The sequence below is a fragment of the Mandrillus leucophaeus genome, unplaced genomic scaffold (assembly GCF_000951045.1).
Source record: "Mandrillus leucophaeus isolate KB7577 unplaced genomic scaffold, Mleu.le_1.0 Scaffold4, whole genome shotgun sequence".
Taxonomy (NCBI): domain Eukaryota; kingdom Metazoa; phylum Chordata; class Mammalia; order Primates; family Cercopithecidae; genus Mandrillus; species Mandrillus leucophaeus.
In genome coordinates this window covers 12,799,394-12,824,029 of record NW_012104253.1, presented here as the reverse complement: position 1 = coordinate 12,824,029, position 24,636 = coordinate 12,799,394, and the positions used below count along the sequence as shown (strand labels likewise).

Genomic DNA, 24,636 nt, shown 5'->3' with positions numbered 1-24,636 from the left:
ATGTAAATACAAACACAGAAAACCAAAAACCAAAACTTACCAACAGCTGACAATCTCAGTGAGAAGCCATAGGTTTAAAAAAAAAAAAAAAAAAAAAATTGCTTCTCGGTGTTTTGGCTAAGATCAAGGTATTTTAAAAAAAAAAAAAAAAAGGGGGGGGGGGATATAGGAATTTGAAAAGGAACCAGAATTTTTAAACTACCAGCAACAATTATTAATAGAATGACACATTTTTTCTAGAGTTCCTCTCAATTTTGTGTTTTAAAACTGTGAACAATAAAGTTCAACCAATGAGAACTGCAATTTTTCCCTGTTGGTCTCTAAGCCCGAATACTGACCTGTGTGTAGGTGTAAGACTTTAGTGTGCATGGCTAACGATGCACATAAGGGCAGTATCCTCCCATTAGCAAATCCTGATGCTGCGACATGGCACAAGAAAGACGGACTGAGTATGGAGAATTCCTGGCACATCAGCTATCACTCCATGCCCTCTTCCCCTCCACTCAAGAAGGTATGTGAGAATGCAAGGGAGTGACAGGTAAGATAGCAATTTTACAGGAATAGCCTTTATTCTACTTTTAGTTTATGAAAAGTGAGAAGTAAATCAATTGCCCACCTTGAAACAACGTTGACACCTTCCAGCTGTGAAGACACTGAGATGGAACATGTTTAAGTGGCACTCAGCATCCACTCCCACTGTGCCATTAATATTATAGAGGCTACAAAGCTAAAAGCTACATGTCTTAGATTATTTTACAAGTAGGATTCTGGTTACAAATTAAGTGCTCACATGAGCTTTAAAAGGCCGAAATGGGTTGAGCACGGTGGCTTGCGCCTGTAATCCTAGCACTTCCGGAGGCCAAGGCAGGTGGATCACCCGAGGTCAGGAGTTCAAGACCGGCCTGGCCAACATAGTGAAGCCCTGTCTCTACTAAAAATACAAAATTAGCTGGGTGTGTTGGTGCGTGCCTGTAGTCCCAGCTACTTAGGAGGCTGAGGCAGGAGAATTGCTTGAACCCGGGAGGCGGAGGTTGTAGTAAGCCCAGATCATACCACTACACTCCAGCCTGGGTGACAGAGCAAGACTCTATCTCAAAAAAACAAAACAGAAACAAAAGTTAGGCAGGCATGGTGCTGCACAGCTGTAGTCCCAGCTACTCGGGAGGCTGAAGCAGGAGAATTGCTTGAAACTGGAAGTCAGAGGTGGCAAGGAGCCAAGATGCCACCATTGCGCTCTGGTCTGGGCAACAGAGTAAGACTCCATCTCAAAAAAAAAAAAAAAAAAAAAAAGGCACAAATGGGCCAGGCATGGTGGCTCACGCCTGTAATCCCAACACTTTGGGAAGCTGAGGCGGGCGCATCACCTGAAGTCAGGAGTTCGAGACCAGCCTGGTCAACATGGCAAAACCCCACCTCTATAAAAATAAGAAAATTGGCTGGGCGCAGTGGCGGGTGCCTATAATCTCAGCTACTCAGAAGGCTGAGGCAGGAGAATTGTTAGAAGCTGGGAGGTGGAGGTTGCAGTGAGCCAAGATCACACAACTGCACTCCAGCCTGGGCGACAGACAAGAGTCTGTCTCAAAAAATACAATAAAATAAATAGGCAGAAATAAGGCCAGCCATCTCCCTACTTTGGTTGTTCTCTGGTGGCAAGCAAAGTCATGAAGATGCCAGTCCCAAAATTCTGCTTCACTGCTTTTGCAGTGCGGGCCAGACTTCCCATGTCTAGGCAATTGTGGTGGCAGCTTTCTAAGCCCAGGATCATTGCTATAGCAGTGTGTTCTTAAATTTAATATCCTCATTACCCATTGTGCCAATTGGGGCAGTGGTTACAGCTCTTCCTGCAAGTTGGTTTGTGGTACTCTGGAGGCCTGGCTAAGATCTGCACCTTCATCTTTTCTTAAGATTATGTAAAACTCTAATTTCTCTATTAAGTACTTTTTCTCCTTAAAACATCCCCAGTAGTTTCTGTTTCTCAATACTGTTTGATAAATTATACCATCACTGAAGTGGTGGCTCAAGTATCAGTCAATCAAAAACTCATAGCAATCCATGTCCATGAAGATATTTGTGTCTCTCCTTGTTACAAAACATTTGTAACTATGTTTTTTGTAGCAGAAAGAATCTGCATCTGTTTCAAAGCCACACGTAGAGAAGACATTAATAATTGCCAACATGCATGTATGGAATCCTTTACAGTTTATAAAATAGTTTCACACACATTGCTTAATTTCATACCGATGTGAGTTAAGGCAGGTTTTACAGTGACACAGCTGATGTAGTAGAGTTTTGCTTGGGGTTTTACAGTGGTAAAACAGATTTAGAGACTCCTGCTGGAAAAAATGTCATGGCTTAAAAATATTATTTAATGACTCATAAATTATGAATCTGTAATAGGGAGACTTTTTAACAGTCTCTCTCTATATATATATTTTGAGATGGAGTCTCGCTCTGTAGCCCAGGCTGGAGTGCAGTGGCACAATCTCGGCTCACTGCAAGCTCTGCCTCCTGGGTTCACGCCATTCTCCTACTTCAGTCTCCTGAGTAGCTGGGACTACAGGCGCCTGTCACCACGCCTGGCTAATTTTTTGTATTTTTAATAGAGACGGGGTTTCACTGTGTTAGCCAGGATGATCTCGATCTCCTGACCTTGTGATCTGCCTGCCTCACCTTCCCAAAGTGCTGGGATTACAGGCGTGAGCCACCACTCCCGGCTCAACAGTATTTTTTACACTAGAGAGAAACTAGTTTTTGTTGTTGTTGTTGTTGTTGTTGTTGTTGTTGTTTTGAGATAAGAGTCTCACTCTTGTCGCCTAGGCTGTAGTACAACGGCATTACCTCGGCTCACTGCAACCTCTGCCTCCCAGGTTCAAGTGATTCTCCTGCCTCAGCCTGCTGAATAGCTGGGATTACAGTGCCCACCACCACACTCGGCTAATTTTTTGTATTTTTAGTAGAGAAGAGGTTTTGCCATATTGGCCAGGCTGGTCTCAAACTCCTGACCTCAGATTATTCGCCTGTCTTGGCCTCCAAAAGTGCTGGGATTACAAGTGTGAGCCACAGCGCCCGGCCTAAACTAGTTTTTTTAATGCATGAAAACTATGATTACTTTATGGATTTATGCAATTACTTTATGATTTTCTTTATGCATGAATACTATGATTACTATATTCAGTATGAAGCTTCAAATACTCAAAAAGGGAAAAGAAAAACTAGAAAATCATACGAATAACAAATCAGAACCAGGGTCAATTTGGGAAGGGTAAGAGGTAAGAAAGAGTTAGCTTGATAACCTTAGAGCCAAGCTCCCAAAGACAGAACCTAGAGAGACAAGGAACTACCTAGGCTAAGTAATCAGGAATTTTAGTGAAAAGCAAATATTAGCTTCTCAGCTCTCCTACTAATGAGCTCTATAAGGTTTTGAATGCAAACCACTGTTAAAAATGAACATCAAGAAGTTAGTTCTTAACTCTTCTCAGCAACATGTGACTATGTAAGATATTCTCAAGCTCTTTCCAAATTCTCAACAGTATTTGCAAAGTCAAGCCAAGAGGCTGAAGCTGGTAACCATCACTGCACACTTTCCTCCTCAATCAATCCTGCTCCAATTAGGAAGGAGGTATATCAAGATTTGAACATTTTTAAAGGGTACAAGGTTGCCTGACCCTGTTTATTAAAAAGCACTAGTTATTGCTGACATTGTTCTTGTTATAACTTACTTAGTCATTATTGGGCATTACTGAATTATCTTTACTACTATAAAACGTTCAGACTGGGTGCAGTGGCTCATGCCTGTAATCCCAGCGCGCTGGGAGGCCCAGGCAGGCAAATTGCCTGAGGTCAGGAGTTCGAGCCCAGTCTGGCCAACATGGTGAAACCCTGTCTCTACTAAAAATACAAAAAAAATTAGCCGGGCGTGGTGACATGCGCCTGTAATCCCAGCTACTTGGGAGGCTGAGGCAGGGGAATTGCTTGAACCAGGGAGGTGGAGGTTGCAGTGAGCCAAGATCACGCCACTGCACTCCAGTCTGGGTGACAAAAGCAAGACCCTGTCTCAAAAAAGAAAAAAAAAAAAAAGTTCAATTTGTTGGAAGTTTCATATTTTTAATCCAATTTTTTAAAAATTTTAAGTAAAAGAGGGGTTTATTTTTATGCTTTAAATATACTTTCATTTTCTTAGATATACCTATAAATTTTGTATTATAGTTTCTATATGATGTATGTCTTTAGACCATTATATGGCAAAAAAAGGCATAAAAAAAAAGTCTGATGGCCGGGTGTGGTGGCACACGCCTGTAATCCCAGAACTTTGGGAGGCCGAGGTGGGCAGATTGCCTGAGCTCAGGAGTTCAAAACCAGCCTGGGTAACATGGTGAAACCCCATCTCTACAAAAAACACGAAAATTAGCCGGGCATGGTGGCACTTGTCTGTGATCCCAGCTACTTGGGAGGCTGAAGGAGAAGAATCGCTTAAACTCAGAGGGCGGAGGTTGCAGTGAGCCGAGATTGTGCCACTACACGCCAGCCTGGGTGACAGAGTGAGATTTCGTCTCAAAAAAGGAAAAAGAAAGTCTGAAATAAACATGATGAAAGTATCACATGGGAATTATTCTGGAAAGCAATTTAGAAATCTGTACCAAGGTCTTAAAAATATTCATACCCTTTAACCCAGTAATCTGACATCCTCAGAAAAAAGAAGAAATGATGAGACATTTGAGGCATAGAGGCAATATAAGAATTGTTCATTGCAATATTAATTATAATAGCAGAATTCAAAAGGCACATATATAAATTATGCCACATCCATTCATTTTATGAAATATCATGCAGCCTGTTACAAAGACTATTTACTGTCATAGGAAATGAGTACAACACTTACAAGGTAAGTGTGTATAAGTCACAGAAAGAGAATGTGCCAAAATACTAACATCAGTTACTGAAGGAGGTGACGGTTTTTTTTTTTTTTTTTTTGAGACAGAGCCTTGCTCTGTCGCCCAGGCTGGAGCGCAGTAGCGCGATCTCTGCTCAATGCAAGCTCCGCCTCCTGGGTTCACGCCATTCTCCTGCCTCAGTCACCCAAGTAGCTGGGACTACAGGCGCCTGCCATCACACCCAGCTAATTTTTTTTGTATTTTTTAGTAGAGACGGGGTTTCACTGTGTTAGCCAGGATGGTCTCCATCTCCTGACCTTGTGATCTGCCTGCCTTGGCCTCCCAAAGTGCTGGGATTGCAGGAGTGAGCCACCGCACCCGGCCCCTTTTCTACTTTTTGAGACAGAGTCTCGCTCTGTCACCCAGGATAGAGTGCAGTGGCACAATCTCGGCTCACTGTAACCTCCACCTCTGGGTTCAAACAATTCTCCTGCCTCAGCCTCCAAAGCAGCTGCAATTACAGGTGTGCGCCGCCATGCCCGACTAATTTTTTTGTATTTTTAGGAGAGACGGGCTTTCGCCATGTTGGCCAGGCTGGTATTGAACTCATGGCCTCAAATGATCTGCTTGCCTCAGCCTCCAAAAGTGCTGGGATTACAGACACGAGCCACTACACCTGGCCATGTATGCTTTCTTTTAATTTTGCTATTTCTTTTTTTTGTTTGTTTTTTTGAGATAGAGTTTCACTCTGTCATCCAGGCTGGAGTGCAGTGGGGTGATCTCAGCTCACTGCAACCTCCACCTCCTGGGTTCAAGCGATTCTCCTGTTTCAGCCTCCTGAGTAGCTGGGATTACAGGGGCTCGCCATCATGCCCAGCTAATTTTTGTATTTTTAGTGGCGACGGTGTTTCGCCACATTGGCCAGGCTGGTCTTGAACTCCTGACCCTTCTGACCTCAGGTGATCTGCTCGCCTCAGCCTCCCAAAGTGCTGGGATTAGAGGTGTGAGCCATCGTGCCCGGCCAATTTAGATATTTCTTAAAATAAAATTTCCAGAATATTAGTTTTTCTAATTAAGTAGATTTAAGTTATTTTTTTATTATTTATTTATTTGAGACAGAGTTTCACTCTTTTTGCCAAGGCTAGAGTGCAGTGGCAAGATCTCAGCTCACCACAACCTCTGTCTCCCTGATTCTCCTGCCTCAGCCTCCCAACTAGCTGGGATTACAGGCATGCGCCACCACGCCCAGCTATTTTTTTGTGTTTTTAGTAGAGATGGGGTTTCTCCATGTTGGTCAGGCTGGTCTTGAACTCCTGACCTCAGGTGATTCGCCCGCCTCCGCCTCCCAAAGTGCTGGGATTACAGGTGTGAGCCACCGCACCTGGCCTTAGATTTAAGTTATTTTTTACGTTAACTAGATAATTGGTGATATAGAATTACAATTAATTATCATGATTATTTTATGACAATAGCATTTAACTATGTTAAAAAAAGTTCATATATTTTAGAGACATATATTAAAATGGTTATAGAACAAATGATATGATGATTGAGATTTGTTACAAAATAATCCAAACTTGTAGGTGGGACAGTGGAAAGAATGGGAGATGGGAGTATTATAAAACGAGACTGGGCCAGGTGCAGTGGCTCATGCCTGTAATCCCAGCACTTTGGGAGGCCGAGGCAGGTGGATCACTTGAGGTCAGGAGTTTAAGACCAGCCTGGGCAACATGGTGAAACCCTGTGTCTACTAAAAATATAAGAATTAGCTGGGCATGGTGGTGTGCACCTGTAATCCCAGCTACGTGGGAGGCTGAAGTGGGAGAATTGCCTGAACCCAGGAGGCAGAGGTTGCAGTGAGCAGAAATTGTGCCAATGCACTCCAGCCTGGGCAACAGAGCAAGACTCCACCTCAAAAAAAAAAAAAAAAAAAGGCAGGATTGGCCGTGTGCTAGTATTTGTTGAATCTGGGTGATAAACAAGAGTTCATTATGCTAGTTTTTCTACTTTTGTATAAATTTGGAGTTTAATAAAAAAGTTAATTTTGAAACTTAAAAGTAAAAAGCACTAATAAGCACTACTTTGAAATTTAACATATAATTAGCCATTAATCTATGCTGAATAAAGACTAGAAATACCTCACATTAAGAGGATGTCAGCTGATCAGAATTTTCCTTCATCTACTTCTGAGTTGTGACTTAAAAACAAAACAGAAAAAAAGGTAAATATTTTCTTCATTATACCATCAAATGTAAAATGAGCCAATATTTTTAGGTGCTGCTAATATACTGTCAATTATGATTGTAAGATACTTCTCAATTTCAGAGACATTGAAATGTGAAACTATGTGCATCTTAGAATGGATGAAATACAGCAATGGCAGGTCAGATTCAGCTATGAGTCTTTTGTTTTCTGACCTAGGATCAGCGGGTCTGATTATTTATCTTGTAATTCTTAACATGGAGTTTTCTTTTTCTTTTTTTTTTTGAGACGAGGTCTCGCTCTTGTCCCCAGGCTGGAGTGCAGTGGCACAATCTCAGCTCACTGCAACTTCTGCGTCCCGGATTCAAGCGATTCTCCTGCCTCAGCCTCCCGAGTAGCTGGGATTATAGACACCCACCACCACGCCCAGCTAATTTTTGTTTTGTTTTTTTTTTTAAGACGGAGTTTCACTCTTGTTGCCCAGGCTGGAGAGCAATGGCGCGATCTCAGCTCACCACAACCTCCGCCTCCCGGGTTCAAGCGATTCTCCTGCCTCCCAAAAACTCACTCCCAAAAACCCGCCTTGGCCTCCCAAAATGGTGGGATTACAGGCATAAGCCACTGTGCCCAGCCTTTTATTTTTCTTTTTTTAAAAAAGTGGGGGACAAAAGTCTGAATGATAGTTACTTGAAAAGAATGTATTTTCATACAGTGGAATTCCTATTTAGCAAGCACTTACAAGGCTGGGCACAAGGTAAAGTTTTAGGAGTTGATCCAGATTTATGGTTTGCATCCATTCTCCTGATGCTAACAGGCCTACAGGACCCCCTGCAGCAGCCATGAGCAGCTAAATGAACTACCCACGTCTATTTGGGAATGTGCTCCCATACATCAAAAGCTGTTTTTCTTACTGATTGGTACAGAAATTTTGCAGGGTTAATCAGGTAAGCAAGAAGCACATCCAAAGGATCAATAGGTATTCTTCTTGCCTTGTCCTAATTTCATTTTTCTTTTAATAAATGAAATTGTACAAGGTTTCCTTCACTCAGTTTCAAAAATTTATCCAGTATTGAGGCAAACTTTTTCATTAAAACTACATTTTGCTTCATGTTATTTGCTGTAAATTTTTATTTTTATTTATATATACACACATATATTTTTGGAGACAGTCTCACTGTATCAACCAGTCTGGAGTGCAGTGGTGCGATCTCGGCTCACTGCAACCTCCACCTGCTGGGTTCAAGCAATTCTCCTGGCTCAGCCTCCCAAGCAGCTGGGACTACAGGCGCACACTGCCACGCCCGGCTAATTTTTTTGTATTTTTTAGTAGAGATGGAATTTTACTGTGTTGCCTGGGCTGGTCTCGAACTCCTGACCTCAGGCAATCTGCCCACCTTGGTCTCCCAAAGTGCTAGGATCACAGGCGTAAGCCACCGTGCCTGTCCTATTTGCTGTAAATTTTTTTAAATATGCATTCAAATATTCATAGGATTCAGGCAGTAACCATTTACAAACAGACAAAATAGCCAAAGCAAATATTAAACGTGCTACTTTAATTTGTACCAACTACTTTACTTTTCAAAGTAGGCTTCTCGTCTCTTCCGAAGCTCTTCTGAAGTAAGATTTGTACCTGATGTCTGTGGAATATCTTGAGATATATTTCTGGAACTACCTGAAAACAAAACACAACAGAACAAAAACCAATCACTGTATTTACCAATTCAAGCAACAATACATTTGTTTATACTCATTTGAGTAAGCTTTTAAAACGTTTTTTCTTGAAGAATATTCTACTCTTCTGGCTGGGCGTGGTGGCTCACACATGTAATCCCAGCACTTTGGGAGGCCAAGGCAGGTGGATCACCTGAGGTGAGGAGTTCAAGACCAGCCTGGCCAACAGGGCAAAACCATATCTCTACTAAAAGTATAAAAAATTAGCCAGGCATCGTGGTAGGTGCCTGTAGTCCCAGTTACTCAAGAGGCTGAGGCAGGAGAATCGCTTGAACCCGGAAGGCAGAGGTTGCAGTGAGCCAAGATTGTTGCACTCCAGGCTGGGCGACAGTGAGACTCTTAATTCAAAAAACAAAAGAAATCTAAAGCTGATTTCTGTCCCTGCTAATCCAGCAGGACTCTATTAATCAAAAATGGGATTGCACACCATATGGAATACTCAGAGGTGTGCCTAGAGGCAAGAAAAATTCAGGATGAAAATAATCTTCCCATTAATGGAATCTCAATTTTATCTGGATATCTAAGGAAATCAATTGATAAATAATTTCATTAGAAAGTAGAAGCAAATACACATAAGTTAGAGAAAAATAAAACAAAAAACCCACTTCAAACTTTTAATTAAGCAACTTCGAGCTATGTCTTCACATTTTTCTTTGCCTAGACTGTATAGGGGATATGTTTTCGCTTTTGAAATTGATAGTTTATATCACTAAAAAACTGGGCCCACCAAAGCGGGCTTAAGGTTTAAGTTGCACAGCCAATAAATGTTGGCTTTTTGTATAATCAGTTTATATCCCCTGTCCAGGCCCTTCCATAGTGTCTAATGACATACATTTATGAAAGAGCTTATTTGGGTAAGGGTCAACTGATACCCACAAAGATTAACACCACAATTGACTACTGTGTTAGTACAGGTTATTGAAACCAAATAAATAACCAGGAGTAAAAATATAACTACTCCTAATAAAATATAGGTTGTAAAAAGTTACTTCCATTATAAGAAATCTAAAGGGAAAGCCCACTATATAGCTATTGCTTCTGCAGTAATTGTCAAAACACTTCTAAGAGTACATTAACTTCCAGGAAACCTAAGAATAATTGGAATCAATTCTTCAGCAATGAATACAACACACATCAGAATGTCTTTACCTTGCATACTTAGCTGAATAGCCCTGCGGAGATCTGCTTCCTCATCTTCCATGTCAATTTCTTGGCGACTTAGTGCCAGAGCCCTCTGCAAATCCTCCTCATCTTCATCTAACATTCCTGAGCCATCATTTGCTTCTAACACTCGTTCCAGGTCTGTTTTATGGACTCTAAAGAACAAAAGCACTGGTAGTAACTGCAACCAATCTTCTATTTTAGACATAACATAAAGGCATTTGTAATGTAAAGGCTTTACGTAAGCCAAAACTTAAAACGTTTTCTGGCAAATAAGCTCTAGTAATATAATGATTGTGTTGTAATTTGAATCCAACTAAGTTTTTTTTCTCCGTTTCTTTTTTTGAGACAGGGTCTGACTCTCTTGCCCAGGCTGGAGTGCGGTGGTGTGACTGTGGCTCACTGTAGTCTCCACCTCCCCAGTTTTGGGTGATCCTTCCTCCTCTGCCTCCCAAGTAGCTGGGACTACAGACACGCACCACCACGTCTGGCTAATTTTTGTACTATTTGTAGAGGTGAGGTTTTGCCATGTTGCCCAGGCTGGTCTCAAACTCCTGGGTTGAAGCAATCAGCCTGCCTCAGCCTCCTGAAGTGCTAGGAATACACCATACCTGCTAACTTAGTTAATATATTTAAGTATTTCAAAGAGTTGATTCAAGTTCGAACTAATAAACTTCACTAAAATGTAAGATCCAAAATAGAGGTGCCAACAACACAAGGACCACATATTCAATGTAAGCATAAAAATTTAATTCTCATAATGAAATATCGTCATATGTTCCATACTGCAGGCCTCATTTTTACCTTTGCTCTTTCAGTTGTGCTAATTCTTCTCCAATAAGTTTTGGTCGATGCATCTGTTGGACCCTGATCATCTGCAGGAGTTGGTCAGCTTCGCAATCTGGCAGGTCACCCTTAACAACAAATATAGAATAACCTAAAACAAAAAGGCAAAAATCAACCTAAACAGCTAGTAAAGAGATTCAAAATTGATGTAAAATGCTAGTAAAGAGGCAGCACAGTACACTGGAAAAAAATACAAGCTGAGGATTCAGAAAGATTTTAGTTCAAATAATGATTCTTATACTTACTAGTAAAGTCATCTAGGATAAGTTACTTAAAATCTCTGAGCCTCACTTTCTCCATTGTAAGACTGGAATAGCCGTCTCACTGAGTGACTGTGAGAAGTAAATGTCTGTAAAGGGCCCTACTAATATAGCACTTGAATGAGCAGGCTACTCACTTACTGGTATGAGAGAGAGTAAAGGAGTCGGTAAGAGCAACTGATTGAGAATCAGACTGCCTGCATCTGATCCCAGTTCTCCCACTTCCTAGCTGCATTTGTCTTGGTTTCTACTGTTAAACATAATGATACTGGTACCTTCCTGTGATGGTTAATATTATCAACTTGATTGGATTGAAGGCTACAAATTATTGTTTCTGGGTGTGTCTGTGAGGGTGTTTCCAAAGGAGATTAACATTTAAGCCAGTGAACTGGGAAAGGCAGACCCACCCTCAATCTGGGTGGTCACCATCTAATCAGCTGCCAGCTCGGCTAGAATAAATCAGGCAGAAATAAGAGTGTGGAAGGACCAGACTTGCTGAGCCTTCACCTTTCTCCCATGCTGGATGCCTCCTGCCCTCAAATATCAGACTCCAAGTTCTTCATCTTTTGGACTCTTGAACTTACACCAGTGGTTTGCCAGGGGCTCTTGGGCCTTTGGCCACAGGCTGAAGGCTGCACTGTCAGCTTCCCTACTTTTGAGGTTTTGGGACTTGGACAGGCTTCCTGGTTCCTCAGCTTGCAGACAGCCTATTGTGGGACTTCACCTTGTGATCATATGAGTCAATATTCCTTAGTACATTACCCTTCATATATACATCTATCTTATTAGTTCTGTCCCTCTAGAGAACCCTGACTAATACACTCACAGGGCTGTTTTGAGGACACAGTCAGATAATGTGTGCAATAACTAGTAACATGGCTAAAACTAATCATCTATGGAAAGAGCTACCCTGACCCACACATGTACACCCCTTGTAACTAAAAATGGGAGCTGAGAAGCCAAATACCTAAAAGCTATTTAAGGTGTCAAACGTGTGGTTTGCATCCCAAAAGAATTACATTAGTCTAGTGTGACTGTGTATAAATATGATTCCAGAAATCCAGGGTTTCCCCAAGCTAGATGCTACACACAAAAACTAAGAGTGGGCTATACCTAAAACAATCTAATTAATTTAAGTTTTTCTATTATTAATTATTATTATTATTTTTTTATTTGAGATGGAGTCTCACTCTGTCACCCAGGCTGAAGTGCAATGGTGCAATCTCAGCTCATTGCAACCTCTGCCTCCCAGGAGGTTCAAGCGATTCTCCTGCCTCAGCCTCCTGAGTAGCTGGGATTACAGGCACCCGCCACCACGCCTGGTTAATGTTTGTATTTTTAGGAGAGACGGGGTTTCACCATGTTGGCCAGGTTGGTCTCAAACTCCTGACCTCAGGTGATCTGCCCACCTCAGCCTCCCAAAGTGCTGAGATTACAGGTGTGAGCCACCGCACCTGGCACATTTTTCTTAAACTCTGGTATTTGTTATTGGATATCCTTTGTTAGAATTAACACATAATGGGACAAAGATTATAAGAACTATTAATGGAAAACCTCAAAATAGTACAATGAACATTTTTTATGAGGACAACTGTATTCAGAGTTCAAATGGTTTAATGTGTTTTCTGCCAGTAAAACTGTTTCTATATCGTACAATAAATATGCCAGCTCACCATGGTATTCTATGAAGAGTGTCTGAAGAATGGATACTCTGCCCTGTTCAGGGGTCATGGTAAAGATCTTGGGTTTTACTCAAGACTTCAGATTTTATTTTACTTTTCAATTTTTTTTTTTTTTTTTTTGAGAGTCTTGTTCTGTCACCCAGGCTGGAGTGCAGTGGTATGATCTTGGCTCACTGTAACCTCTGTCTCCTGGGATCAAGTGATTCTCCTATCTCAACCTCCCAAGTAGCTGGGACTACAGGTGCACAACATCACGCCGTTAATTTTTGTATTTTTTTGGTAGAGACAGGGTTTCACCATGTTGGCTAGGCTGGTCTCAAACTCCTGACCTCAAGTGATCTGCCCCTCATCCTCCCAAAGTGCTGGGATTACAGGCATGAGCTACCACGCTCAGCCTAAGACTTCAGATTTTATTCTAAGTGTGCTGGGAAGCCACTGAAAGACAAGGAGTGAGGGTGGGACATAACAGGCATTACACTGGTTAAGAAGCACTCTGAGCGGCTCTATCAGTATAATATATAGGAACCAGAGTACAAGAAGAGTCACCCTTATGGAAATGGAAAACCTGATAGATAGCATGGATAGAAAAAAAAGTAAGTCTTTCATAGACATGTTCAGTTTGAAATGCTTTTTGGACTTCAAAGTGGAGATGCCAAAGCTAGGAGTTAGTCAAAGCTAGGTGTTCAGGGTAGATGTCAAGACTGAAGATAAAAGTTTGGTAATTACTGACACCAGATCTTATTTAGAGATATACTTAAGATCCATGAAAGGGATCTGAAAGATGCAGGCAACAAGTTAGGAAAACCACAGCATGGTGGGCTGGAGGTCAAGGGCAGACAGGGTTTTTAAGAAGGGATATCATTAGGAACCAAGGTTTTAACTATAAAAGAAAAAAGATACAAGTATCTAAAATCAAAGAATTAAAAACTCTATATTCCTAAATGTGAATTCACAATAACTACATAACAAACCCAGTAGCAACAAGCATGCCAGCACTCAAATTGTGATCTCTAAATACCATTACTAAAAGATGGTTAGGCACAGTGGCTCATGCCTGTAATCCCAGCACTTCAGGAGGCCGAGGCAGGTAGATCACCTGAGGCCAGGAATTCGAGACCAACCTGGCCAATATGGTGAAACCCTGTCTCTACGAAAAATATAAAAATAAAAAAACATTTAGCCAGGGGCCAGGCGCAGTGGCTCATGCCTGTAATCCCAGCACTTTGGGAGGCTGAGGTGGCAGATCACCTGAGGTCAGGAGTTCGAGACCAGCCTAACCAACACGGAGAAACCCCTTCCGTCTCTACTAAAAATACAAAATTAGCCAGGCGTGGTGGCTCATGCCTGTAAACCCAGCTACTCGGGAGGCTGAGGCAAGAGAATCGCTTGAACCCGGGAGGCAGAAGTTGCAGTGAGCCGAGATCACGCCATTGCACTCCAGCCTGGGCAACAAAAGGGAAACTCCATCTCAAAAAAAAGAAAAAATTATCCAGTCGTGGTGGCACGCACCTGTAATCCCAGCTACTCGGGAGGCTGAGGCAGAAGAATCGCTTGAACCCAGGAGGCGGAGTTCAAGAAAAGGAGAAGGCACACTAGAGACAATCCTAAGGAAAAAATAAAAATGGGGAGGCAGCTGGAGTTTCATGGAATTAAGAGAGGATTTTTCTTTTTAATCACTGGAGTTAAAAAGCTTATTTTTCTGCTTATAGTATATTACCAAAAAAAAAAAAATAGGGGGAAACTGATTATACAAGAGAGTGGAGAGATGAAAGCAGGAACATCTTGAGTAGGTGAGAGGAGCTGGGATCCAGCCCACAAGTGAGGGACTGGTCTTCGCTAGAGGTAGGGGACCATTCATCTATTTTAGTAGTCTCAAAGCACAGGTGAAGATATAAGCAAATTGGTACATTTGCTGGTAGAAAGGTAAGAACATAATTTTAATTGCTTCTATGTTCTCAGCAGAATGTAATGGAAGGCCATACACAAGGTGTGTAAGGAAGGGAGAGGAAAGTGGTTAAAGGTTTGAAGACAGAAGCTGTGAAATTAGTCACCTTGGAAAGTGGCACATGATTTTTTATAAACATTTGGACAGTGGTACATGATTTTTTATAAACATCTAGAGAGTGGCACATGATTTTTTATAAACATCCGGAGAGTGGTACATGATGTTTTATAAACATCTTGGAGAGTGATACAGGGATTTACTAAGAAAACATAGTAGAAATACCAGGCAGCACTAAAGGCTCATCTGAATTTTGTGATTATAACAAATTTAAAGTAAAACCTTAGCTAGGTGTGGTAGCACAAGCCTGTAGTCCCAGCTACTCAACAGCCTGAGGCAAGAGGATCACTTGAGCCCAGGAGTGTGGGGCTACAATGAGCTGTGATCATGTCGCTGCACTCCAGCCTGGGCTTCAGAGAGGCCTAGTCACTTTGATAGATGGATGGATGGGTGAATGGATGGATAGATCGTTTAAGAAAAAAGTAAAACCAATCATCATGTTTTATGTTATTTTTTAGCCATAGCCCGCTACTCTGGTACAGGAATGGACAAGGCCAAGTTTTGGTTTTAACCAGGGTTGAGATTTTTGTCATTCAAGTATGATGGAGGGAGAGAAGGGGGAAACAAGCTGAAGAATGCAATGGAGTGATTATAACAATGAATTACAGAAAATAAGCAGTAGAAGAAAGGAAGAATGCATATAAAGGAAATGCTTGGGCCCCACGGTAGGGTTTAAAGAATGGCTGGAATAAAAAAAACAGATAAAACATGGTTTAAGGATAGGAGGTGGTAGTTAAAGAGTAATACGCTTGCAATTGAGATTTGACAGTGGTTATGATTATTGGTAATAGCTAAGCAAGAGTGAGTGATTTTGAAACTAAGAAGCAGGTACTGGATTACTGGATTGATTAGCAATACAGAAATCATTAAGACTGATAAAAGGAGTTGAAGTAGAGAAAAACACAATGAGTCAGATCCTAAAATCACTGATGAAAAGAGACTTTTGGATGAGTGCAAAAGGGCAAGGGATAGTTTAATCTAGGGGCGCGTATTTCTTTTGTCTTTGAGACGGAGTCTCACTCTGTCGCCCAGGCTGGAGGGCAGTGGCGCAATCTCAGCTCACTGCAAGATCCACCTCCCGGGTTCACACTATTCTCCTGCCTCAGTCTCCCAAATAGCTGAGACTACAGGTGTCCACCACCACAACCGGCTAATTTTTTGTTATTTTAGTAAACACGGGGTTTCCCCGTTAGCCAGGATGGTCTTGATCTCCTGACCTCGTGATCTACCTGCCTCGGCCTCCCAAAGTGCTGGGATTACAGGCGAAAGCCACCACAACTAGCCCTTAGGGGCACGTATTTCAAAGAAACTGGAGTTTATAGGGAAGAACAGTGGCCTAGAAGAGGCAAAAAAGAAAAATATCTATCCCTCCTCTCAGCCGTGTGGTATGTGATGTATAAAAGAAAAAACCATTACTTAGAAGGGCTGCAAAGAAAGCAGCATCCTCAGAAGAGGGAGGGCCAGGTACCAGTGAGAACTCTAATGGAACAGCGTCACCCAAATCACAGCCTATCACCACGTCAAACCTAAAGATTGTTTCACTGCCACTGCCAGAAAAACAGTATTGTCACACTGTCATCTAATGCTCCGGTTTATTTACCTACTTCGAAAGATAACGTTACAAAATTTTCAGCCTTTACTTACCTTCCTGTTGTAATTGAGCCAAGAAAAGTGCAAGATATGTATCTGATATTAACTCTGGACCCGTCAAGAGAGAATTCAAGTTAAACCACTGGAAAAAAATTGTTAATATTTAAGTTAGTGCATATTATAGGTAATAAAGTAGTTTCACATGTTAAGAACAGATATAACCCATCAAAGCTTAGTAAGATTGTTTAAACTCTGGAAATATTTCAAGTTGAGCTCTTTCCTCTGACTGAATAATGTCTTAAAAGAGAATACTGCAGATTTATCACTATTACTTTTTTTTTTTTTTTTTTGAGAAGAGTCTCACTCTGTCACCCAGGCTGGAGTGCAGTGGCGTGATCTCAGATCATTGCAACCTCCGTCTCTCAGGTTCAAGCAATTCTCCTGCCTCAGCCTCCCAAGAAGCTGGAACTGTAGGCCCGCGCCACCACACCCAGCTAATTTTTGTATTTTTAGTTAGAGACAGCACATTTGCCACATTGACCAGGCTGGTCTCAAACTCCTGACCTCAAATGATCCTCCCGCCTCAGCCTCCCAAAGTTCTGGGATTACAAACATGAGCCACTGCACCCGGCCTCTGTTAAATACTTTTTTTTTTTTTTTTGAGACAAGAGTCTCGCTCTGTTGCCCAGGCTGGAGTACAGTGGCGCAATCTCAGCTCACTGCAAGCTCCACCTCCCAGGCTCACGCCATCCTCCTGCCTCAGCCTCCCGAGTAGCTAGGACGATACGCGCACACCGCCACACGCGGCTAATTTTTTGTATTTTTAGTAGAGATGGGGTTTCACCGTGTTAGCCAGGATGGTCTTGATCTCCTGACCTTGTGATCCACCCGCCTTGGCCTCCCAGAGTGCTGGGATTACAGGCGTGAGCCACGGTGCCCGGCCCTGTTAAATAGTTTTTTAAAAACAACACTTTGCTTTAAACTATAAACATTAAACCCTCCCAAAAGAATAAAAATGGATAGTCCGTAGTTGAAATGTCTTTATTAATAGCTATAGTTAAATCTTTTTTCAAAGTATCAGTCAAACATAACTCTAATCGCATCTATCATACTGATGGGAGGAAAAATGACAACTATACAAAGTTTTCCCATTACCGATAATTTTTGTCAAAAGATTCCAATTGTGAGAAAGTCAGAAGTTCCAGGAAGATAATTTATAATTACCAACTCAGTTTTTAAAACTCACTAAATTAGGTGGGCATGGCAGCTCATGCCTATAATCCGAGCACTTTGGGAAGCTAACGTGGGAGGACTACTTGAGCCCAGGAATTTGAGACCAGCCTGGGCAACATAGTGAGACCCTCTATAATTTAAAAATGTTTTTAAAAAACGCTATCACATATAACATATAAACACTTTTTTTTTTTTAAAGAGATGGTCATCTAGGCTGGAGTGCAGTGGTGCAATCATAACTCACTGCAGCCTTGAACACCTGGGCTTAAGTGATTCTCTCGCTTCATCCTCCCAAATAGCTGGGACTACAGGTGTGCACCAAGATGCTTGACGAATTTTCTAATTTTTTTTGTAGAAATGGGGGTCTCACACTATGTTGTACAGGCTGGTCTCAAACTCCTGGCCTCAAGACATCCTCCCACCTCAGTCTCCCTACGTGCTGGAATTACAGGTGTCAACCACTGCACTCGGCCCTAATTAACATCATTTATCACTACCACATAGTAATCCTAATTTAACCCACAAGATACAAAAAGTGTTTAAAGTTACGTCAATATCATGACCAACTATTTTCCTGGATTTTGACAATGTTAATACTTTTTCCAGCCTTCTTTTTTATTATACAGGGACCTCAGACAGAGTCTATAGTGAAAAATATAGTTTTAAACAAAAATATAAATTAGAACCAAAGAAAATAAAATAAACCAAAATTTGACATCTTCTGTATTTGTTTTTTTTTTTGTTTTTTAAAGATGGAGTTTCACTCTTATTGCTCAGGCTGGAGTGTAATGGCGTGATCTTGGCTCACTAAAACCTCCACCTCCCAGATTCAAGCAATTCTCCTGCCTCAGCCTTCCAAGTAGCTGGGATTACAGGCATGCGCGACCACACCCAGCTAATTTTGTATTTTTAGTAGAGACGGGGTTTCACCACGTTGGCAAAGCTGATCTTGAACTCCTGACCTCAGGTGATCCACCCACCTCAGCCTCCCAAAGTGCTGGGATTACAGGCATGAGCCACAGCGCCCGGCCAACATCTTCTGTATTTGTCAAAGATAATGTAATTCAAAATGTGAAAATTCAATTCTGAAGAACTAAAATTTTTTAAATCTCTCAAAATAATAAGATAGACATTTATTTGCAAATTAATACGAGGGTACTTCTGAAATCTAAGTCTACAGACCTTAAAAATTCAGTGCTTACTTTATACAAAAAAGTAAAAAAATACTGGATCATAATTTTTAAAAACACGTAAATAAAACCCAGAGGAGGTTAAATCATCTCAGCAGTACCCTACCCTGGTTTTTACCTAGAGGTGATTCCCACTCGCGTCAGCCTCTACTGCTGTAAGTTGCACTTTTTAAATTTTTTTCCGGTAGAGACAAGGTTTCACTGTGTTGGTCCAAGCCGGTCTCAAGCTCCTGGCCTCAGTGATCTCCCTGCCTCAGCCTCCCAAAGTGCTGGGATTACAGGCGTGAACCACTGCACCCAGCTAGCCCCCACTGTAAGCTTCTAGATTACACCTCCTTAACTTGCTCTTGGCTCCTCAGGAAGAACTTTAGGAAAGAACCAACTTAGGGCTGGGCATGGTGGCTCACACCTGTATTCCCTGTATTTGAGAGGCAGAGATGGACGGATCACCTGAGGTCAGGTGTTCAAGACCAGCCTGACCAACATGGAGAAACCCCGTCTCTGCTAAAAATACAAAAATTAGCTGGGTGTGGTGGTGCACACCTGTAGTCCCAGCTACTCGGGAGGCTGAGACAGGAAAATGGCTTGAACCCGGGTGGCGGAGGTTGCAGTGAGCAGAGATCCCGCCACTGCACTCCAGCCTGGGCGACAGAGCAAGACTCCATCAGAAAGAGAGGAAGAGAGAAAGAACGAACCAACCAACTTAGGATGAAGCTAAGTAGGTGACTTTCCCCACATTTGATTTGGGTGACTTAAAAGAACAATAGGGTTTTTGTTTTTGAATTATCTCTTATAGATTTAATTCAATATACTTTCTTGACATCTTTTTTGGCTTTTATTTACTTTTTTTAAAAAACAAACAGCTTTATTGGGGTATAAGTGATATACAATAAACTTCACATATTTAAAGTGTACAATTTGAAACTTTTTTTTTTTTTTGAGACAGGATCTCCTTCTGTCACCCAAGCTGGAGTGTAGTAGTGCGATCATGACTCACTGCAGGCTTGACCTCTGGGCTCCCTCCTCAGCCTCCCTAGCACCTAGGACTACATGCATGTATCACCACGCCTAGCCAATTCTTCTTTTTTTTTTTTTTTTTTCATTTTTTTGTAGAGTTGGGGTCTTGTGACATTGCCCAGGCTGGTCCTGAACTCCTTGAGCTCAAGCGATCCTCCTGCCATGGCATCCAAAAGTGCTGGGATTACAGACATGAGCCACTGCACCTGGCCTTTGAAATGTTTTGACATTTGTATACTGTACTCCCATGAAACCATTACTACAACCAACATTGTGACCCATTAATCACTGCCACGTTCCCCATGCCTCTCTATGAACCTCCCCTCTCACTCTTCCCTAGCCTTTCCATCCCCAGGCAACCACTGGTGGATCTGCTTTTCATCACTACAGTAGATGAATCTGCACTTTTCTAGACTTTTAATAAATGATACCATACAGCACGTAGTATTCTGTTTCTGGGTTATTCTTTCAGCATAATTATTTTGAGATTCATCCATGTTGCTGCAGGTATCACTAGTTTATTCTTTTTTACTGTGCTAGCTGGTTTTCAAGAACCCTCTTTTAAAGATTCAAAATTCTAATAAAAAGGATGTTAAATGATTCTGTTTCTTAAAATAGCTTGCTCAAGACATATTTCATGTTTTATTTAACAAACAGAAGTGATTTTATGTAGACGTATGTATTACATGGCTTTTGGAATCATATGAATAATCTTACACTAAAGCAAGCATAATTGAATGCTTTATTCATGCTTGACACTATTTCAGGCTTCATGACAGCACTATGCTAAATACAAATCTACAAATGTAGTAATTAACTGACAGAACATAGTCATCACATAAAAACCCACTTCAAAGTAACCACATTTGTATTATATTTAATATAGAATTTTTCTTATGATATAGTTAAATTGCATATACTTGTCACAAATAAATTTACAAGGAAAACTGATATGTTTTAAAATGACAAATTTCTATCTATCAAGATAGATAACCATGCCACAAACACACACATTACTGGTCAGTTTCCTAATTTTAAAGTCAGCAATCCTTTTGTTTTTTCTTTTTAATTTTTAAATTTTTTTTTCTTTTTATGTTTTATAAAACACAGTCTTACTCTGTCACCCAGGCTGGGGTACAGTGGCACAATCATAGTTCACTGCAGCCTCACACTCCTAAGCTCAAGTGATCCTCCTGCCTCAGCCTTCCAAGAAAGCTGGAATTACAGATGTGAGCCACCATACCTGGCTTTTTTTTTTTTTTTTTAAGAGACAGGACCTCCCTTTGTTGCCCAGGTTAGTTTCAAAGTTCTGGCTTCAAGTGATCCCCCAACCTAAGCCTCTCAAACTGTTGGGATTACAGGCATGAGCCACCACATCTGGCCCACATTTTAGTTTTAAATGGGGCACAATATAAGAAAAAAAGACAAGGAAGGGTAAGAAATGTTACCTGTTTTCCTAATTTTCTAACTGTAAACCAGTGTTCCTTATAATTGCATATAAATGATCTTTCATTTCTAAAAAAGAAAACACACAATATTAACTTGAAATATTGAATTCATACTTATGTTGTCTACTGGCAAACATTATATAAAATTTGTGATAATTTAAGATTATATTTACAGTTAAGTGTCACTGATGTTTTTAAAAGATCACACAACCATATGAACGTCTCTGCAGCAGCTTAGTGATGCCGTGCCAAAAGATGGCCTCACGCACCACTTACGGGGCAGCTCTGTGCTGCCACAGACACTGGGGTGCCAGGAAGGCTACAGGGCAGATGCTCATGGACATCACAAAGGTGAAATAGGAAAGTCTGAGGGAATGAAACAGGGAACATCAAAACACAAGTATTCAAAATATATTTCTCTTCTTTAAGAAATATCTTTAAAAATCAAATTTGGGAAAAGAAATGTATGAAATGCAAAACAAAATCTTACATAGGATCGATCCTGAGCCTCTGATACTCTGGACTGTTGAACAGGATTAGTTCTAAACCCCAAACTTTCAAGGCATTGCTTATAACCTGTTAAGAAAAACAGTAACTTTTCATAAGCCAAACCACTCCATTCCAAATTGAAGAAGTGTAGCTATGTCAGTTGTGTAAACACTTTAAGAAGTATAGCTATGTTAGTTGTGTACCTCATATATAAATTTCTCTAGAAGGCTACAGGTTTTTTTTGGGTTTTTTTTTTTCTTTTTTTTTTTTTAAGACAAAGAGTCTTGCTCTGTTGCCTAGGCTGAAGTACAGTGGCATGATCTCGGCTCACTGCAACCTCTGCCTCCTGAGTTCAAGTGATTCTCCTACCTCAGGCTCCCGAGTAGCTGGGATTACAAGCATGCGCCACCACACCCAGCTAATTTTTGTATTTTTAGTAGAGACAGGGTTTCACCTTGTTGGCCAGGCTGGTCTCAAACTCCTGACCTTGTGATCTGCCCGCCTCGGCCTCCCAAAGTACTGGGATTACAGGCATGAGTCACCACGCCCAGCCGGCTATAGGTTTTCAAAAGTGTGTGTGTGTGTATAGATATATCACTAAATCCATAAAAAACATACACATATATATTAGAAGAGTGCTTTTCATACCAGGTCTCTGAGATGTTCCAGAAAACCACACAATTCCTACATAAAACTGCCTCAAAAATCCAGATGTATGTATATTCTACCCATAAGTGCTATTCTTAAAACTAGTCTACTATATACATCTGATAATTTGGCTGCCGTGGGTACTACTTTAGAAAATGTATATTCAACTTACTACTTGCAATGTCAGAAATCGTGTCTATCAAAATAAGTTCTCCCTGGGCACTTAAACTGAAGTTTCCATAGATATCAGACTTCCAGGGTCATGGGCTTGCCACTTGTAGAAAAAAACAAAATGCAAACCTGATTATTTCAATCTGTCTGACAAAAAAAGGGAAACTTCTGAAAATTCACTATCTACCCTCCAAGGTAGCCAACAAAGAAGCAAGTCAACCAGGTACCGGCAAAGACAGAAAGTGAGTGCAAGGCAGTGGGTACCAAGAGCAGCAAGGCACAAATAGGAAACGCCAAGTGCTGGGCCTACTCTGACCTCTGATTCCAGCCCTGCAGTAGCCATTACCTGTTAACAGTGGCATGGTAAAGCACTAGATGGAAATGCTGGTGGATGAGGAGGAGTCCAGGAGGGCAGTACAAGGGAAATACAAACAAAGGAATCTGCAGAGATAGGTCGCTCAGGAGAGGTTCTGAAAGACCTCTGGATACAACTCACAGTGTCAGAAAAGAATGAAAGACACGCAGATAAAAGAATCTTTCAAGTACATATATATAACCACCAAAGAACTCAAAGAGAAAAATCAAAAGCCACAGACCATAATAAGGAAATCCAGTCTGGTAGGCTGATTTAAAAGGATGGTAGCAAGGTACTGCATTTTCTTAAATTTACCCAACAGATGGTAAGTTTGAGACATTGGGACTTATTATAATTAAGGGTATTTGGTTTTCTTTGAGACAGAGTCTTGCTCTGTCACCAGGCTGGAGTGCAGTGGTGCGATCTTGGCTTACTGCAACCTCTGACTACCCGGTTCAAGCGATTCTCCTGCCTCAGTCTCCAGAGTAGCTGGGATTACAGGCTTGCATCACCACGCCCAGCTAATTTTTGTATTTTTAGCAGAGACAGGGTTTCACCATGTTGGCCAGGATGGTCTTGATCTCCTGACCCTGAGATCCGCCCACCTCGCCCTCCCAAAGTGCTGGGATTACAGGTGTGAGCCACCACGCCTGGCCAGAATTAAGGTTATTATTAGCATCCAGATGCAAATTAAATAATCTTTCTCAAAAAGGAATTTTTAAATGCCCCACTCTAATATGAAGATTCTACAATCCTTTCATATTTATCTATATAAAAATCTAGTACTCTAGTTGGCCGGGCATGGTGGCTCATGCCTGTAATCCCAGCACTTTGGGAGGCTGAGACAGGTGGATCACAATCTAGTGATCTAGAGTATAATCTTATACTCTGTAGACATGATCTATTAGAAGAACTTCTGAAGGTCGCCTTGTTACAGTGACTATTGAAAGGCTGTGAAACGGGGCCTGGGATGTAAGCAACACATAGTAGATGCTTGTGACTACTTACCTGAATAGAGAAAAAACCACTGTCATCCATATTTCCAGAAGGCTGCTGTTAATTTTGACAGGTAGTTGAAGCACGCGTGGGGGTGGGGAAAGAAGGATACAAACTGTCATTAGCGTGCATATTTAAAATAACATCTTTGCATTTCCATTTCCAAAGTTAACAGTGCAGTTATAATTCACCAGTCAGATCCCTATACGAAGAATGGCACATCCTTTTCTAAATAGTATCCACGTTTTTAAAAGAAATGTAAGCCGAGTGTGGTGGCTCACACCTATAATCCCAGCACTTTTGGAGGCCGAGGCAGGTGGATCATGAGATCAGGAGTTCCAGACCAACCTGACCAACATGGTGAAACCCCGTCTCTAACAAAGATACAAAAAATTAGCCAGGCATAGTGGCGTGTGCCTGTAATCCCAGCTACTTGGGAGGCTGAGGCAGGAGAATTGCCTGAACCCAGGAGGCGGAGGTTGCAGCGAGCTGAGATCGCGCCATTGCACTCCAGCCTGGACAACAGGGCAAGACTCCGTCTCAAAAAAAACAAAAAGAAAGAAAGAAATGTGACTTAGTGAGTTTAACATCAGTACCTGTAAAAACGTGCGATAATCTTCACTAGTAACTCCTCCTTCTGCCATTCTCATCCTCTCCTCCTCATCCAGCTGATGTGCAATTGAG

At 41.4% G+C, this 24,636-nt stretch overlaps 1 protein-coding gene across 6 annotated transcripts in view; it reads right to left on the bottom strand.

The window, feature by feature from the left end:
* The window catches only part of ATXN3 (ataxin 3), a 49,749-nt gene that overhangs the window by 15,288 nt on the left and 9,825 nt on the right, over positions 1 to 24,636 (bottom strand). For 2 of the 6 annotated variants that reach the window (XM_011991767.1, XM_011991766.1), the window contains exons 5-12: positions 24,549 to 24,636; positions 23,965 to 24,009; positions 21,784 to 21,869; positions 21,294 to 21,360; positions 16,460 to 16,547; positions 10,770 to 10,902; positions 9,954 to 10,120; positions 8,649 to 8,745 (exon numbers count right to left, since the gene is read on the bottom strand). The exon at positions 24,549 to 24,636 is cut by the window's right edge and continues 2 nt beyond it. In XM_011991767.1, the coding sequence (XP_011847157.1) occupies positions 8,649 to 8,745; positions 9,954 to 10,120; positions 10,770 to 10,902; positions 16,460 to 16,547; positions 21,294 to 21,360; positions 21,784 to 21,869; positions 23,965 to 24,009; positions 24,549 to 24,636 (771 nt within the window). The remainder of the gene's footprint in view (positions 1 to 8,648; positions 8,746 to 9,953; positions 10,121 to 10,769; positions 10,903 to 16,459; positions 16,548 to 21,293; positions 21,361 to 21,783; positions 21,870 to 23,964; positions 24,010 to 24,548) is intronic. The other 4 variants (XM_011991770.1, XM_011991768.1, XM_011991771.1 and 1 more) reach the window with 4 other exon arrangements.